Source organism: Dipodomys spectabilis, unplaced genomic scaffold, assembly GCF_019054845.1.
Source record: "Dipodomys spectabilis isolate Male_0828 unplaced genomic scaffold, ASM1905484v1 ptg000023l, whole genome shotgun sequence".
Classification (NCBI taxonomy): domain Eukaryota; kingdom Metazoa; phylum Chordata; class Mammalia; order Rodentia; family Heteromyidae; genus Dipodomys; species Dipodomys spectabilis.
Window position 1 is genome coordinate 1,804,108 of NW_024870700.1, and position 19,461 is coordinate 1,823,568.

Genomic DNA, 19,461 nt, shown 5'->3' on the forward strand with positions numbered 1-19,461 from the left:
ACAAGCCAGCCTGCTCTATCAAATGTAATTCTTAATCACAGTCTGTAAGCACTCAAAGCTTGTGCTCTAAGCAGTCTTTTCTGAGCCAGGTAAGGGACCTGCATCATCCCCTCTCTCCATTACTATAGCAGTTCAAGAGGCGCTTGCAACCTTTAAACATGCTCTTAGTTTTCCTTTTGAACCAGATGTGTTCTCAACAACATTTGCATGTGGGATAGAAGATCATGGATCATGGAAGGCACCTATTTTTTTAATGATCACATGGGGAGTGTTTGGCTTTCCGTAGAGGATAACATAAGCTACCTTTTCATTCTCATTTTTTTTCCCAATTTCCCACTAGGAGCAGTTACCCATGATCCCCCTCAGGATCCTGTTCCTGTCAGTTCAGTCTCTCTTATCCCACCACCACCGCCTCCGAAAAATGTCGCCCGAATGTTGGCACTAGCATTAGCTGAGTCTGCGCAGCAAGCCTCAACTCAGTCACTGAAGAGACCAGGGATTTCTCAGGCTGGGTATACTAGTTATGGAGACTTGGCAGTGACTACAGCTGAAGATAAACTGCCTGGTCCCTACTGTAGTGTTGCTCTAGATAAGGCCTATTTCCAAATGGATCGACCAGCAGAGCAGTTCCACCTCCAGAACAATACATCAGGACACTGTGAACAGTCTCTCCCAGAGACAGCAGCTATGGGGGATCCCACCCATTCCAACACAACTGAATCTGGAGAGCAACTCCACCAAGTTGACTTGCCAGGGAATCAACCACCTCGAAACTATTTATCTGGGGACCCAGAAAAGACCAGAATCACTTCAGCTCCCTTAACAGACTCAGAGAAATCTGACGATCCTGTCAATTATCCTGAGGACCAGGCTGTGAAGAACAGTATGCCAACTGTGTCCTTTGTGGAGCAGAATGAGCCTCCACTCCATTTCTGCAGTGACCAGCCCCCCGCTTCCCTTGCTGCAAGTATAGACAAACCCCATCAACCTCCACTCCATTTCTGCAGTGACCAGCCCCCCACTTCCCTTGCTGCAAGTATGGACAAGCACCATCAACCTGCAGAAATTCTTGACAGATCTCTCATGACTTGTAATTTGCCTAGGGACAAAGTCTACCCTCCTTCTGGGTCCCCTGAAGAGAATACCAGCACCGTCACCAGGGCTTATGTGATGGCAACTACAACAGCAGCTGAAATGAGCTCCAGGGATGCCAGCTGGGCTGTGGCTGAACAGCCCATTGCTGTTGATTTTGCGGCTGCCACCCTTCAGCGCACGCACAGAACTAACCGTCCCCTTCCCCCACCTCCTTCCCAAAGGCCAGCAGAGCAGCTGCCAGTCGTGGGGCAGGTACAAGCAGCACCCAGTATAGGATTAAATAATTCCCACAAGGTAAGAAGGGAAGGAAATCAGTGGCATGAAATGCACTATTTCCAAAGGTATGTTATTTTTCAGCAGGGCGTGTTGTTGTCTTTGAGTCAGCCACAACCTTATTTTTCAGTCCTGTGGCAGATCTTTGTGATAGAGTTCCTGTTTAAGGATGAATTCTCTCTTTACTTGGCTACTGGTTTCTCTCTGAGGAAGAAATAAGTATTTGATGACTATAGATTAACTCTACCTGCTACCTTTTCTTCCTAAAGCCACTAATTTCCTCATAGTAATACAAGAAGATTGTGATCAAATGAAACAAATGAGATTTTAGATACTGTCAGGTTTTTTTTTCCTTGGCCAGCTCCATCATTGACTCAATATGACTTTGAGCAAATGGGGTCAGGCAAGTCATTTAGTCACTGTGCCACCATTTGCACGTACATGATGTAAACACTTCATTCTCAAGACATTTGTAAGATTCTGTCTTGCAAGCTATTTAGAAGTGGAAGACAGTAGAATGTTGGGACTTTCTGTGGTTGTTGATTGTAGGTCTCAGGGCCTGGCCATTATCTTTTTTTTTTTTTTTTGGTCGGTCATGGGCCTCCCTCAGCACTTCAGCTCCAGGATAGTGCTCTACCACTTGAGCTACAGTGGTAAAGCTACCACTTGAGCTACAGTGGTAAAGCCACTTCTGGCTTTTTCTGCTTATGTGGTGCTGAGGAATTGAACCCAGGGCCTCATGCATGCAAGGCAAGTGCTCTACCACTGAGCCACCTTCCCAGCCCTGGGCATTGTCTTTTTTTTTTTTTTAGTCGGTTGTGGGGCCTGAACTCTGGGCCTGGGCACTGTCCCTCAGCTCTTCAGCTGAAGGCTAGCATTCTACCACTTGAGAGTCAGCCCCACTTGTGGCTTTTTTTTTCTGCTTATGTGGTGCTGAGGAATTGAACCCAGGACCTCATGCATACAAGGCAAGCACTCTACTACTGAGCCACCTTCCCAGCCCCTGGGCATTGTCATTGAGCTTTTCTGCTCAAGACTTTGAGTCATAGTTCCACTTCTGTTTTTCTAGTTAATTGGAGATAAGAGTCTCCTAGACTTTCCTGCCCAAGCTGACTTCAAACTTCAGTCCTCAGATTTCAGCCTCTGAGTATCTAGGATTATAAGCATGAGCCACCAGTTCCTGACTGGGTTAAGACTTTTCATTATTTTTCTCAACCTTCCCAAGAGATTATTCTATAATCAAGTAACTGTTTTGATTAAAGAATGTTGTGTACAGAATGCTAAAAGTTTCTCTCTCTTTCCTTCTTTTGGCTATTCTGGGGTTTGAACTCATGCCTTACGCTTGGTAGGCAAGCATTCTACCACTTGAGCCATACTTTGTCCCTTTCTATTCTGCTTATTTTTCAAGATAGGTCTTGCTCTTTGCCTGGGCAGGCCTGGACTATAATCCTTTTATTTACCCTCCCTGCCAAACGTTTTCTGTTGAGATGGGGAATCTCAAGAACTTGTTGCCTGGGATATTCTCAAATCACAGTCCTCCTGATTGTAAGCAGTTAAAACCACAGGCATGAGTCAGGCTCTAATTTTCTTACTTATTTAAAATTTAAAAAGTACGAGGGTTTTTTGGTAGTCATCTTGAACTAAAAAATGTTTAAAAAATTCTAGTTCTTCCTGGAGCATGCTGTTGGTGGCAACTGCTTCTCATAGATGGTATATTTTTACTATGAGGGTCATAAGAAAGTGGGTAGACATCAGTATCACTTTAGATAACACACTTTACTGTTCTTCCCTATATTTGGGGATTTGAAACTGTTCACTCAGTGAGTCACTTCAAAATTCTCCCAGGAGGTAATATCAGCTGTTTCTATTGAATTAAATGTCCTTGGTATTGAGAGTAAGCTAGACTCACTCTCGAGCTGGGTATTTATTTTTAAGCATGACAGTGTTAATTGATGAAACCTTTCTTTGGGTCTGCACATGAAGATAATGCCAAAGACACCTCAACGCATATTTAAACCCTACTATGAATTAGAATCTGGCACAGTTCCCAAGAGAGAGCCAAAGGCCAAACAGCAGTGAGTTGTTCTTCTCATGGCCATGGGAGCAGGTACAGGACAACTGCATGGCTTAGAAAGTTCTAGCTGCTACTAACTTAACATGGTCATTAGAAATGTAATAGCATTTGATTTCATAGGTTGAGCATTAAAAAATGGGCTTATAAGATTATTATCTATCTCCCAACAGGTTCAAGGAATGGCTCCAGCTCCAGAGAGGCCACCTGAGCCTCAAGCCATGAGTGACTCTGCACCCCTCTTTGTCAGCGATGGCAGTGCAGCTGCTCAGTGTCCCATGACCACATCTGCTCCCCAGCCAGGCTTACCTGAGAAAGTGCGAGAAGGTAGCAGGGCTCCACTCCTCCACCTGCGAGCTGAGTCCTTCCCTGGCCACTCCTGTGGCTTTGCTGCTCCAGTGCCACCCACAAGGACAGTTGAAAGCAAAATGGCTGCTGCCATGCATTCTAGCAGTGCAGATGCCACCAGCAGTTCGAACTACCACTCCTTTCTTGCTGCTTCCTCAGCCTCGGTGGAGGATGTGTTGCCTTTGCCACTTCCTATCCCACAACCTAAGCATGCTTCTCAGAAAATAGCTTATTCCTCCTTCACTAGGCCTGATGTTGCTCCTGAGCCCTTTGGTCCAGAAAACTGTGTGCATTTCAATATTACTCCAAGCTGCCAGTTCCGTCCCTCAAGTGTATCTCTACACCACAACAAGTTGGAGCAGCACCAGGTATATGGTGCCCGATCGGAGCCACCAACCACCATGGGACCTCATTATAACACCTATGTGGCCCCAGGAAGAAACACATCTGGACACCACTCCAAGCCATGCAGCCGGATTGAATATGTTTCTCCTTTAAGCTCCTCGGTTAGGGGTGCTTGTTACCCTGAAGATATTCCACCATACCCTACCATCCGGAGGGTGCAGTCCCTCCATGCTCCCCCATCTTCCATGATTCGCTCTGTTCCCATTTCACGAACAGAAGTTCCCCCAGATGATGAACCAGCCTATTGTCCAAGACCCCTGTACCAGTATAAGCCATATCAGTCCTCCCAGGCCCGCTCAGATTATCACGTAACTCAACTTCAGCCTTACTTTGAAAATGGACGGGTCCACTACCGCTATAGCCCATATTCCAGTTCTTCTAGTTCCTATTACAGTCCTGATGGGGCCCTGTGTGATGTGGATGCCTACAGCACAGTACAGTTGAGGCCCCTTCACCGCCTGCCCAATCGTGATTTTGCTTTCTACAATCCTAGGCTGCAAGGAAAGAATGTGTACAGCTATGCTGGTTTGCCACCACGTCCTCGGGCCAACATGTCTGGCTATTTCTCTGGTAATGACCATAACGTAGTCAACATACCCCCAGCTGCCGATGTAAAGCACACCTACACTTCATGGGATCTTGAGGACATGGAAAAATACCGAATGCAGTCCATCCGCAGAGAGAGCCGTGCGCGGCAGAAGGTGAAAGGACCTGTTATGTCTCAGTATGACAACATGACCCCCACTGTTCAGGATGACTTGGGAGGGATCTATGTCATCCATCTGCGTAGTAAATCCGATCCTGGGAAAACTGGACTTCTCTCGGTGGCAGAGGGGAAGGACGGGCGGCACACAGCCAAGGTGGTCAGTCCTGAGGGAGATGACCGCTTCTACAGGAAACACCCAGAGCCAGAATTTGACAGAACCCACCACCATGGGGTGTATGGCAGTGTGCAGGCAGAAAAGCCATCCCTCCCGCAGAAGCAGGGCAGCCTGAGGAACCGGAAGCTTCATGACCTGGCCTGTGGTCTCCAAGAACACAGAGTACTTCAGGAAGCAAGCCATAGGCAGCTAAGTGAATCAAAGAATGGGCCACCTTACTCCCAGGCATCTGGCCAGTTAGATTATGGGCCCAAAGGGATTCCAGACCCTTCTGAGCCAGGCAGCTACCATAACTCTGGAGGGAAGTACACCATGTCAGGGCAGGAATCTTTAAGACTGAACCACAAAGAAGGGAGACTTTCCAAAGATCTGGAGCGACCACGAGCCAGGCAGCCACCCGCTCCAGAGAAACACTCCAGAGACTGCTACAAGGAGGAGGAACACCTCACTCAGTCAGTGGCCCCACCCCCTAAACCAGAGCGGAGTCATAGCCTAAAACTCCATCACACACAGAACCTGGAGAGGGACCCCGGCATGGTATACCAGTACCAAACACACAGCAAGCGCCAGAACAATATGACCGTTGTGTCACAGTATGACAACCTGGAGGATTACCACTCCTTGCCTCAGCACCAGCGAGGGGGATTTGGAGGGGGCAGCATGGGAGCCTGTGTGCCCTCCGGCTTTGCCCGCCCACAGAGCAGGACCTACGCCACAGCCCTGGGGCAAGGCGCATTCCTGCCCACAGAGCTGTCTTTACAGCTCCCTGATGCACAGATCCATGCAGAATGAGCCCTGGGAGCAGTAGAGTTGAAGCAGCCTCTGCTGGACAGTGGACTGTTCTATTTTTTTTTCAATAACCAAAATGATAAAAAATAAAATAAAAAAGCTACAAAACCTCCGACCAACCACATTAAAGGAAAAAATAATAATAGAAATAAACAAGTCCCCATCTTCCCCCTTCCTGCTTCATTACATCTTTTTCATCTATAAACGGTGTCATTTTTGTCTTTAAAAGAAATATAAGTGTAAAGCACTGTATTGAAAAGCTAGCAAATTTGTCATAGACTGTACTTTCCATGCAAGGCTATTTTGTAAGAGCCAGAGGACTGCCTTTAACTGATTAAGTATAACTTTGTCCTTTCATCTTCACATTTGCTACCTAGTTCGGAGCAGTTTGCCTCTATTTCCTGGTGGGCTTCTCCATTTCCTGTTGTGTTCCTGCTTCCCCATCAGGGGCCACACACCTTGCTCAGGTGGACACTCATTCCATTATATCATTATCTGTCAGGAAGGGGCTTGTGTGTTAAATTAGAGTGGAGGAAAATAAAAACGGATCCTTCAGTTAAAACAGACAGCAAACAACATTAGAATTAAAAGTAAAGGAATTGGGACTTTAGCCATTTCATAAAGTTATTGTAAAATACCAGACTTAGAATCATACTTTCTGTCTTCTTATTTCTGTATGTATTCCTTACAGGTTGATGCACAAGCTCTTATCCACTGTATAAGGGGTATTTGGGGCTTTTTAAAGTTAGAATTCAAGTTCTAATTGCCAGTGGGCTTCATTACCACCAGAATATCAGGCTTTTAATGTGCTGCCTGTATGCAGATCCCCCCACCCCATGTAATGTTCAGCAAATTATAATTCCAGTAACACTATTCGCTCTCCTAAAATAACAACTCTTTTTCATTAGGAAAAAATCAGCATAGTTGAGCTATTTGAACACGATTTCTCATGAATGTAAATTTACAAGTTTCTAAACCAGAATACAGGTTACCTAGCATTTCCTGAAGTGACTTTGGATTATATGTTTAAAACTGCAAATCCCTGCAGTAAGCACTAAGTACAGAGCCCCATCTCACCAGCCGCAAGCTCTACATAGCTGCCACGTGCATCCCAGGGAATCCTATGGTGTGTGTTTCCTGTGTACTTGTGTGATTCCTGTCTAATTACCATCTACACCAGCATTTCCAGGAATAGCTCTTTATAATTGTAGACATGTTAACATGTTTAATACCCAGGACTTTTCTTTTGAAAGTTACAACTCCATTCTTTCTCAGCCTGCCCCACCACAGACACCCCAAACTAGCAAGGCAGTCCTGAATTTAGAAAGTGAGCTTAGATTGACATTTCATTCCAGCGTGATAATACTTGCGTTTTATACATTCATACATTTTACATGCTCAGTTTGTAGAAGACATGGGCGGTTTCATTCCATTTACTGGATGGCTGATGCTGTGAGGCTTTTTAGAATTTGGAATTACTTTTATTTAGAGCAAAGAAGGAGAACTTTTAAGAAGCTAAAACCATGCTGCTATTCTTGCTGTGAAATTGTATAAAGATTAGAATTCATGCCAGTCTTTTTTTAATTTAAAAAAGTCATGTGATTGCATTTTAAAGATTTATATTTAGAAAAAGAAATAAAAGTTTTAAGAACAAGACATTTATACATGGAAATACTCTGTAAGGTTTTCTTGTGTTCCCCAGAATTGACCAGGTGGGTGCAATAAAAGACCAGAGTAGAAATCTTGAGACATCAGTATGTGGAAAGGCCTGTGGAAATACAGGCATCTCCATCCGAAATGCACACCCAGTTGATCCACAGTCAGTGTTGAAAAACCTACTAGGAATCCTCCGACCCATCAGGTGCTACACACAGGAGTTTCCTCTCTAGTGACTACAGCACTAACTCTTTTTTTACCCTCATCATCATCTTTCAGTGTAGTAGGCAGCCCATTGCCCTTGGACACCATGCCAGCCCTAAAGGTGCATACCAGCAGCATGGAGGTTAGAAAGAGGGGCTAGTGTGACAAGGAGACAAAGCTAGTGGCTTTGGTAACTGAGGGCCTGGAAAGAAGTGGTGGAGGATCCAGGCCAATTTTCGTATTTGTGAACTTGTTGCACACACACATATTGTTTACTCCTGAAACTGAAGCCTATTTTTAAATACTAAGGTCAATTCATCAGAACAATTTCTTCATAAATAATATCCTATGGGTTTGGAACTATCAGGTAAATATTTTGCATATAGAATAATGATTCAAATTACTGGTATAAGTGTGAAATGCAAACTTTAGATAAAAGTCTAGAGTTACTTAATGTATGTAGCAACAGCCTTAACTTTGAATTCTGCTATTTGAAAAACTTTGCCTGCATCTTTCCCTTCCTAAAGTGGGGTAGAAATTAGATGGCAAATCACTGTGAGCCAGGTTACCTCAGCATCGTTTACTGTGCACGTGCTTTACCCATACAGTAATTGAATGTTACTCAGATTCTCAGTGTTGACATGGAGAATTATGACAAGGAAATGGAGCTGCCTTATGCATTAAACCCATGATTTAATTCTATTGGTATTTTCATGGCCATGTCTCCAAATTTTATCATTTTGGCAAAATTCTGGTCACACAGTTTGGTTAAATTGAAATGTAGAGGTCTGGCTAGGAACTTTGCTATATATAATCCCCAGGGCTATCATTTTCTTATTAATACATTTAATCTGAGCCTTATTTCTTCACTGTATTTCAAGTTCCTTTTTAACATACATTCACATATTTTACATGCTCAGTTCGAAGAAGTCCCTAAGATAGTCCTAAAGGGAGGGCCTGCACATTTCTGATAATGACAAAGCTGTTTTTAAAATGTAGCGTCAGGTTGAAAAATTCGAGGACTAGTTCTGTGCGGAGGGACCAGGAATGTGAGCGGGGATGGTGGTGTGGGTTAGCGCTTTGGAAGTAGTAGCTGGTGCATGCGATGTAAACTGGAAATTCACCACTTTGGTTCATCAAGGAGCCTGTAAAGTCCATTTCTCTGTTCATCACACATTCGCTACATCGGCAAAGTATTGCCTGAGCAGAGAGAGAAAGGAAATAATGAAAGCTAAAGTATGTCAGAAAGTTACTTCCAAATGGTTAGAAGCATGTGATTGTCAGTACTGTGTATTACAGAAATGTCGGGAATGATGTATTTTAATGTGTACAAGATAATGTCGGTGTGCACAGAGGGTCTTTTTTCCTCATCTGATTAGTACTGTTAATGTTCAAAGAATTTTTTTAATGGTTGTTTTACAGTTTAGGTTCTGAGATAGCAAACCCTGATTTTTCAACCATGACCTGCATGAGAGAAGCATCTTAAGAAGTCTTAGATCATACTTTTTGAGTTCTTTTAATTTATATAGTGTATTTTTTATGTTTTAATATTTTTGTGAACTGGTGTAAATTGTTAATGCATATAAGCCTGTGTATTTTTGTAAATAGTTTTGTGATTTATTTCTTGTAAATATTTAGAGTTTCATTTCTTTCAAAATTATTGAAACTGACTCTTGGGTTGGGGTTTTGTTTGTTTCCTTGTTTGTTTGGCTGGGGGGGGCGGGCGGGTGGGTAGGGAGAAGGGATTTTTGTACTTGGAGATGGAGATATCTTGTGGTTTAAAGCAAATGTCCCACTGGTCAAATATCAACAGAACTATTTCAGGTTAAAACAGACTTTGTGTGTATGTGTATCCTTTTTTAACCTGATATGAATTACAATGAGATAGACGGGTAATTGGTTTGGGGATGTTTGGATCAGAAGGCAAGTGTTTATATACAACACAGCCTGTTATGCCAAATGGTACACTAAACCATCCCCTGTTTCTTCTGTGCACTCCCTGGCCAAATTCCCTTCCACCTAACAGTCATCATGGAGTGTCCAGGTCTCTTTCATGTATTCTGGGAAGTCTAGAAGATACAGCACCCTCAGGGCTGCCCCTGGGATCACTCTTTCCCTTGCAGGCTCTCACCCCATGTGCCCTCATCTCAGAATCCTCCAAAGAGAGGATAAACAAAAAAAGAACATGTTTGATAGGTTCTCACAAAGATCTTGGATGTTACTGTTTCTCTTCAGAGTAAAACAAACAAAAAGCCACCTGGGATAATCTGGCTGGTGACACATCCAGGTGGAGACAGGATTTCAGTGAGATGAATTGTGGAAGATGGAACCCAAGGAATCCAGTTGTCCCATAGGCTATCCTAAGCTTATTCCGGTGCCAAAGTTCTCACATTTCAATATTAACCAGAGCTTTTGGGGTTGAGATTACAAATCATTCTTCATTTGAAAGTTGTAGAGACATGTTCATTTTTGCCAAGAATAGAGAAGTTACTTCCCGTCCAGACACTAATAGTCACCACCATTTTTTTTAATATGCCTGCAGGTTAAGCAAACAACATCAGCTTCAGCAAAGCTCTCAGAACTGAGTCTGTGTTTCCATGGAACCAGGCAAGATTGCAAGAATCAAAGGACATTTCCACTGAGTCTCTGCTTATCCAATTTTCCCACTACCACATCCCCTTTGAACAAATGGAATTTAAGACCTACCTCTAAATGTGTGTTGATCACTGACTAAAGAACTGGATGGCAGATAACATCAGAGATGTTTGACATTTTAGTCATTTGTGTTGCTATAGGTTCTAAATGGTACATTTTAAAGTAACAGGGACTTTCCACTGCAGTGGAACTTCAGGCCTCTGGGAACATCAAGAGTAAGACTTACGTGGCCATTTTCCCCCATACTAAGACCTCTTGAAAAATATGAGGATTGATTTTTAATTATTTTCAGAGCCTATTTTAAACTAAAAACTTTGTTGTCAATATACATCAAGGTTCTTCATTTCTACCTACAGATTACTACAATTTTCTTTTCCAGTCCTGGGGCTTCAACTCAGGATCTGGACACTGTACCTGAGCTTCAAGGCTAGCACTCTACTACTTGAGCCAGAGCACACTTCCAGTTTTTAAGTCATTGATTGGAGATAAAAGTCTCATGGACTTTCCTGCCCTGGCTGGCTTCAAACCATGGTCCTCAGATCTCAGCCTCCTGACTAGTTGGGCTTACAGGCGTGAGCCGCACACTCCTGGCTAAATTACTACAAATTTAATGAAGCCTTAGGGACCCCTTGAAGCAAAGAGGGTGTTTCTATACCAAATGATTTTATCACCAGTATCCCTGTTATGTTCTCATTCCATGCTTAAAATTAGCTTCTTTATGTCACCACTTGGTTTTGTCTATGAAACCTTCCTCTTTGGCATTGTGATCCTAATCTGTCTAGGAAAAATCAAATAATTAAGGTTGTCAAGTTGGTGAGCAAAAGGTGTTCTTCAAGTGGCCCTGGAAGGTTGTCCTGAATCATAGATTCTACATCCTCCTTTTTGTTGTTGTTACTCAGAGCTTTTTCTTTCCTCCTAACCTGGTGTGTGGAGAGCCAGCTAAGAAACAGCTACTATATAAGATGCTTAGAAGGGAAAAATTAAAGACAAAAATAATGACCTTGGATTTGTGAGGAAACAGTAGACACAGAAGCATTTTTCCATCAGTAACTGTAGAGAATTTCTCCCCATATAAAATGCTAGACCACAGAGGACATTTCACATCCACAGTTAAGAAAAAATAATATACTATATAGATATACTGCTTCACCTCTGAGTCATTCAGTTAGTGTGCTTTTAATTTCCCTACCCCCCAATTGTGGAATGCATCCTGGTGATTCCTAGCCAGTAGTTCCCAAACTTTGGAATCTATATAAAATACCTAGGGAGCTAAACAAAGTTACAGACAGTCTGACCCCACAGGTCTAGGAGTAAACTGTGAAATGTACATTGTTTGAACTACATGGTATTCTGGGGTCAATGGTTGAGGCAATACTTAGTTTAAGCAGCATCTTTAGCAGGCCTTTTCTCACCATCAGAACACATACACAGTTCAGAGAGCTTTACTCCCATTCACCACTTGGGTTTCCCATTATTTAGTGAGAATAGGTGCTGTAGTTTGGACCTAAAATGAGCCCCGAAGTCCCATGTGCCAAGAGGCTTGCTCAGCAGCAGCCTGTGCTGAGGTGGCAGAACCTTTAAGAGGTGGGGCCCACAAGGAGGAAGTCAGGTCATTGGGATTGTGTCTTTGAAGAGTAAAATGGAACCCTGGTTCATTCTTCCTTTTGTTCATGGCTCCGTGAGGTGAACGGGTTTTTGCTTCCACACACATTACTGCCATAATGGACTGTGTCACTACAGGTCCAGCAGCAACAGGGCCAAGCAACCATAGGAACAGACTCTGAAACCCTGAGCCAAAGCAAATCCATGTAAGTTGAACTACCTTGGGTATTGTGCCATCATAATGGAAGGTTAACCCACCAGAACAGGAATTTATCATCCGTGGCTCTACCCCTTGGTTTAAAGACCAGGCCCTAACCCATGTATCACAGTGACATGCAAAAGAACTGATTGAGCTGAACCAACACTGTGGAGAACAACAACCTGTTCTCTGAAAAATCAGTTTAAAAAATTCTGTCTACACCACTGCCTCTTCTATGCTCATCTTGTGCAGGGCATTCTTTGGGGTGTGAGACCTGCAGGCTGCTTAGGAAGTACATCGTTGCTATTTGCATAGCTGTGTGTTTCAGATACTATGCTCCTGGAAAGCAGAAATAGCTCTGAGAATCAAGTGCTGTGTCTTCCCTCCCAAAGCTTTTACGATAACTTTTGCATCATTGATTATGATTAATTGGTTCCTTTCAGTTTTATGGCGTTTTACCAGTCAGTTGTTGGAAACAGTATAGCAATGTTCTGAAGTAACTAACTCTGTGCTTACTAATTTAACTCAGTGCCAGACACTGTAGTAAGTATTTTGCATTTGTTCCTCAGAACTCAGGGCACACAGAAACCAGACACACAAATGCTAAACAGCCACTGCCACACAGCTCATAATGAATGGGAGCCTGACATTCAGACCCAGCGCTCTGACAGCTTATGCTGTGAATAAAGTAGACTTTGGGTTGGATAGCTGAATCCTGACTATTAACTCACTAGTTCTACTAATGTCTTCAAAAGCTATTTCTAAAATGCTCTCTAAGCCATGGCTTTCTCACCTCTAAAATGAGAATAACAACATGCAGTGTCTGCTAATGATTGCCAAGGAACTAAATATAGTTGCTTTTAAAGGGCTTAGCAGGTGAGCAAGTCTTCTGTAAAATAATCCAGAAATTTCACTGTGAATGAATGCAACACCTTGCAACAGTCAACTGAAATTATCTGGGCACAATTGTACATTAAGAATTTGTTGGGGCTGGAAGGTGGCTCAGTGGTAGAGTGCTTGTATTTCATGCATGAGGCCCTGGGTTCAATTCCTCAGTACCACATAAGCAGAAAAAGCCAGAAGTGTTGCTATGGCTCAAATGGTAGAGCACTAGCCTTGAGCTGAAGAGCTGAGGGACAGTGACCAGGCCCAGAGTTCAGGCCCCAATACCAGCAAAAAAAAAAAAAAAATTGTTGCTGGGCACCAGTGGCTCATACCCCTGTAATCCTATTTACTTAGGAATCTGAGATCTGTGGATCATGGTTTGAAGCCAGCCCAGGCAGACAAATTTGAGATTTAATTCCAACCTGTGAAATGCCAGAAGTAGAAGTGTGACTCAAGTGGTAGAGCACCTGCCATGAGGGAAAAAGCCACACTTGGTGCAGAGTTCAAACCCCATTACCACCACCAGCAGCAGAAGAAGATAGGAGGAGGAGAAGGAGGAGGAGGAAGATGAGGAGGAGGCTATGCTGTATCAACATTTATGAAAGGAACTGAAAGGTTTCACATGGTTAGTTGGGTGTCTTGCAAGAAGTGAACCCTGACAGGTGTGCAAGATACCAATCATGGAGTGTACAGAATACCATTACTTACCACACAATCTAAACAAATACCTAAAGAAAATACTAGCACTGACTGTGCATTCTGTTTCTGAGCTCGGCTATCCCCTGGATCCAGTAACTTTTCAGTTCTGGGGTGGTTTGTCATCTTAGTCAGCTCGAAGCTGTGCCTTCCCTGCTTGTGGGCTTTACTTTCTGCATGCATCTGCTCTCTTGCTCTGCCCCAGTGACTCACAGACCCACCAGCTACCCAAGCGGCCAGAATGGAAGCACGTTGTGAATTGCTACAAAAGAATAGCTCTGCTTTCTAAAGCGAAATGGCCCTGACTGCCTCTCCATTTTTAGATGACAGATAATCAGGATCTTTCCCATTCTTAAACACTTAGTTTTCCTTGTTCAATATTAGTTGAAGTGCCTTTTGTTGTTGTTGTTTGGTTATGGGGCTTGAATTCTGGGCCTTGGCACTGTTCCTGCACTCTTCAGCTTAAGGTGAGTGCTCTACCACATGCCCACTTTTGGCTTTTTGGATGCTTAATTAAAGAGAGAGTCTCACCGATTTTCCTCCTGGCTGGCTTTTGAACCATTATCCTCAAATCTCAGCCTCCATCAATTACCAGGTACCAGGTAATATATATAAATATATATATAATATATGCATATATTAACTAATTGGTCCCATTCTGTAAGATATCATTCTTACTTGTATTACTGCTTTACAAGTAAAGAAGCTGAGGTCCAGCATATGTAAATAATGTGCCTCAGTCCACACCTTGGAGATGCAGTGGGATTCAAGCCTAAAACTCTTGGATAGAAGAGCGTTCAAGGACCAGGACCCTCCAACCCAGGAATTCCTGAGGATTTGAGATGCTGCTGTTGTTCACAAGTCACATAGGTAAGTTTTCTGCTGTAGTTAGCACCATCAAAATCTCAGCATCTTACACACACACACACACACACACACACACACACAGAGGAGAACGTATTTTCCACTATGCATGAATGTGTCTGTCCTCTGTACAACCCCTCACAGCCTCCTTTCTCTTTCACCAGACACAGGAATATACCTGGGACAGTGTAGCAATGGAGAAGATCACAGGAGGAACTGGTCTGAGTTGTTAGTTAAAATGCAGCCCAGAAGCCAGGAAGGTTCCAGAGCATTGTCCAGAGAACCTCTAGGGCCTTCCTGAGCACACCATGCTACTTTGCACTCAGATTTTCCCACCAACCTTGGCTGCTGCTGACCTTAGCATCCTGCAAAGAACTAGTATGTAGCTTCCTGTTAGCAGACAGCAATGGATAAGATCCCAGATACACTCAAGGATTAATAGTTCTTTGAGCAAAACATAGCTGGCAGTTGGGGGGGGGGGGGTCAGCCTAGGTTAGGTCTGACAGATTGCTTTGCAAGCTATCATTCTTAGAGACTTTTGTCTCCTAATAAGATGTTGGGCTTTTGGAGTAGAAAGAAACTTACTTTCTGTAAGTAGAAGAGATTAAGTTATGCTCCACTCTGGAGAAATGGGAGAATGCTTGCCAAATCTAAATGCTGCCTGAGTCTCAAGTATGACCACCTCCATCACTCCACCTGTCTCTGATGCTTCAAGGGCCTCCTTGCTCTTAAACATGCAAGTCCATGTCCACTCCTCTTTTTTGGTGCAGATGACTGAAGCTAGGAACTTGTACTTGCTACATAAAAGCCCCCACCTCCTCCTTCTTCTGGTTGAGGCTTGTTTTTGTTTTTGAGATAGAATCTCTCCCATTTTGCCCTGAACCAAAATCCTCCTGTCTCCCTCCACCTCCCAAGGAGCTGGGATTACAGGGTGTATACAACCACATTTGGCTCAGCTCAGCCTTTGTGCTGGCTGATGCAACTAGTATGCCTGGCCCCACGTTTGAATACCTTGTTCCCGCCAGTCAGGCCTTGATTCAAAAGGTAGCATCTAGCCGGGTGCATGTGGTTTATGCCTGTAATCCTAGCTACTCAGGAGGTTGAGATCTGAGGATCACGATTCAAAGCCAGCCCAGACAGGAAAGTCCATGAGACAATAAACCACTAAGAAAACTGGAAATGGTGCAGTGGCTCAAGTGGTAGAGTGCTTGCCTTGAGCTGAAGAGCTGAGGGACAGCGCCCAGGCCCAGAGCTCAAGCCCCATGACCGACCCCCCCCCCCAAAAAAAAATGGTAGCATCTTACAGACAACTTCCTTCAACTATCAAAAATAACATCTTTTTATTCTCAATCCCCTCACCCTAATTTATCTTCTTATGTGTTTATAGTCTGCATTTCCTCTAGAATGTGAAGGCCAAGAAGACAAGAGCTTGTTTACTCTTTTATCCAAGTGTCCTTCACAATGCTCTAGCATAATCCTGCATCAATAATGGTTGGAGGGAAGAACTGAACCACACTAATGTATAAGAAAGCATGTGCTCTTATACCCTTCGACGAATCTCATCATACATTTGCTTTACTCTCTTGTGTTATAAGCAAATTTAGACTACTGGTATTGGTGGTTCCAGAGGGAAAGCAGGACAGATAGGCTAAGTTGTAATTCAACTTCCAGAGTCATTAAACACATTCCAGTGAGTCATAATGTCTTTCAGGAGTCGACTGTGAGCAGTGTTGGAGAGTACAGAAGGGGAATTGCTTGGAAAAGAGGAAGGAGGTGGTATCCATACTCACATCCACCCATGCTAAGATGGGATGTGAATACTTTTTTTTCCCAGGCTACAATGACTGCAGCAGAGAAGGAAAAAGTAAGGTCCGTATCATTTTCTTTATTTTAATTTTTATTGTTAATATAAAGGAGATGCATGGAGATGTGACAATTACATAAATCAGGTCATGAGTACATTTCTTTTTAACCATATCACCCCTTCCCTCACTCTCTCCCAGTTTTTCCCTCCCACCTTCACCCACACGTTATATTCAACATAGTGTCAAGTGAGCACCACTGCTACATTTGTTCACCTTCTGTTCGTCTATTACTGTGCTTCCTCTTACCCTCCCAGGGATATATAAACAAACAAACAGAACAAAAAGAAAACAAAAACAGCAACAAAAAAAAAAAAAAAGAAAAAATTCTCTTGTTTCAATTTCCTGGAGTATGGATAGCATTTTCAACAAAACTATTGAACCTATGTACCACGAGGTGATAAAATATAGAAAAATGCAAATGAGTTGGCTCCTGCATAGGCTGGTGTTTATAATATGTGGGGGAGGGATGGTAGGTGATGAGTGCTGGAGATTAACAGAGCCTGGCCACATGCAAGGCTATATCTCTAGCCTAAGGCTTGCGGTAATTGTTAAGGTGCTATAAAGGCTATTTGGCTCTGATTTTTGTGATCCTTCTCTGTGTGTATGATCTTTCTTTGTGCATATGTGTGTGTGTATGTGTGTGTATGCGCATGTGTGTGCCATTCCTGCAACTTGAACTCAAGGTATGGGTGCTGTTCCTGAGCTGCTTTTTTTGTTCAAAGCTAGTGCTCTACCACTTGAACCACAGCTCCACTTCTGGCTTTTTGGTGGTTGATTGAGATAAGAGTCTCATGGACTCTTATACAACCAGTGCCACTGGCACCCAGCTTTGTGATCCTTCTTTCAAAAGACTGAAAAAAATGCAAGAGTCACTAGCTTCCTTGAAGCCGGGCAAAAACATCACTGTTGAATTCCAAACTATTTTGTTGCACTCATCACAAGTGAGTGAGCCAGAATAATACTAGTAAAGTTTAAGGAAGAAATGGCCCACTGAAAACAATGGTTCTGACAAACTTTAGTTTTCCTACCCTCAGCAGCCCTATAGGAACGGAATGGAATGGTTAAAACCACAAGTACATTCGAATGTGCCTGCTGCATAAGGAGCATTATTCACAAGCAGCCACCAGAGGATGCTGTTGAAACACTTTCTCCACAAGCGTCTGTTAAGTTTCACTTACCTTTCCCAAGTGTTTGGGTAAGTACCTCAACAGGTGATTTCCTCATGTCTTTCCACTCCACAAGTGGAATGTTAGGAACAAAAGGGTCTGGCAGAAAATGCTCAGAGGTGATAAATGATCACTGATCAGCTACTTTTTGGAATCAGCCCGTAATAAAAGGGAAGGTAAACAAACTAGATAAAAGTCTGAGGAATTGTGCAGAAAGGGAAACATTTTGTTACTAGATTACATAATTTTTGAGGATGATTTCATGTACTTAAGTTCTGAAATAACCTTTCTTGACCTTTTTAAAAAATAGTATAACATGTCTTGAACCTGGAGCTGGATGCCAGTGACTCATGCCTGTAATCCTAGCTATTCAGGAGGCTGAGCTTTGAAGCTTATGGTTCAAAGCTGGCCTGGGTAGGAGTCAATCAGACTCATCTCCAATTAACCACAAAAAAAGCCAGAAGTGGAGCTGTGGCTCAGGTGGTAGAGTGATAGCCTTGAGCACAAATGCTCAGGGACAGCTCCAGGTCCTGAGTTCAAGCCCCAGGACTAGAATACACCCCCCTCACACCCCCCCCCCCCCCCAAGTAGAATCCAGCTCCTGTAGTTTTTGTGAAGTCTGGGCTCTTGAGTCCTGGCAAAGTTCAAGGACCTTGGAACATATCAGAATCCTCTACAAAGCTGTTGGAAGTAAAGATTTGTGTGTTTATCCTACTTATGCTACTGTGTCTTGGTAGGCCAGAGGACTATATTGTGAATGTAACTTGGCTCTGAGGATGAATCTGCATCCATGATTTAGGGACTATTGTTCCTGGCAACAATTCCAGTCCCTCCTCTGGTATCTGCCATTCTGGGCTCTAGTCTAACCCCAGTTTGGAAAATAATGGATTAATCAAGTTTGTTTGTTTGACTGCAGAATTCCTTATACTGTCCCAATATTTTAAAGTACCAGCAAAGAGAATGCCGTATTTAATCACAGGCCATATCTTTAGAACACATTTCTGGAGACACTGTTCAGCTGAAAATGATCTGGACTAGATGTCAGAAATTTGGGGGTTTAGTTACATTCTTTATTAATAATCATGTGACTAATTTATGCACCAGATTTGAGAAAGCCAGCCATGCGACTTTGATAACTCTCTCCAGTAGCCTCCTTTGTCATCTCTGCAAAAGAAGGAGGCTGAGTGTGGTTGCATCCCCTAAGAGCTATGGAGGGACAAGGAATTGATCTACCAAAAAATGCTTTGAAAAGGGTGAAATATCATTGAGTCTATTACATCACAGCAGCAGTCCCACTCATAATGTAATGTGATTTCCAAGACTATGGGGTCAGTGAGGGCCTAAGGTGTACTGTGAGGCTTAACTCACAGCACAAAGAAGGAAGAGGGCGTGTGCTGGGGAGAGGCAGCCTCGCTTTATAATAGTCAACTCTTGCTGTGACGACTCTGTCCCTTTAAACTGAGAGCATTAATCCTTTCAGGAGGGCAGCTGCCTTCTGACCCAAATGTCTCTTGAAGGCCCCACCCCCTTTCAGCGTTGATACACTGGGACTAGTCTCTGTGTGGGTTTGGTTAGGACATGGCAATTGTGTATGTGAAAGGTAGACACATGTCCACTGGGATGTGAGAATTAATCTGTAAGCCCTCTTCTATCTGCAATACTTTTTGCTGTAAGGAAAATAACACAGATAGTAGGTTTGTTTTTTGTTTGGGGGTATTTTTTTTTAATTTAATTTAATTTTATTTGAGAACATACTGTACAGAGGGGTTACAATTACATGGGCAGGATAATGCATACATTTCTTACC

At 43.2% G+C, this 19,461-nt stretch overlaps 1 protein-coding gene across 3 annotated transcripts in view; it reads left to right on the forward strand.

Moving 5' to 3' along the window:
* The window catches only part of Arhgap32 (Rho GTPase activating protein 32), a 236,650-nt gene extending 230,711 nt beyond the window's left edge, over positions 1–5,939 (forward strand). For all 3 annotated transcript variants that reach the window (XM_042674912.1, XM_042674913.1, XM_042674914.1), the window contains 2 exons: positions 341–1,389; positions 3,613–5,939. In XM_042674912.1, the coding sequence (XP_042530846.1) occupies positions 341–1,389; positions 3,613–5,865 (3,302 nt within the window). In that variant the 3' untranslated portion in view covers positions 5,866–5,939. The remainder of the gene's footprint in view (positions 1–340; positions 1,390–3,612) is intronic.
* The last annotated feature ends 13,522 nt before the right edge of the window (positions 5,940–19,461 follow it).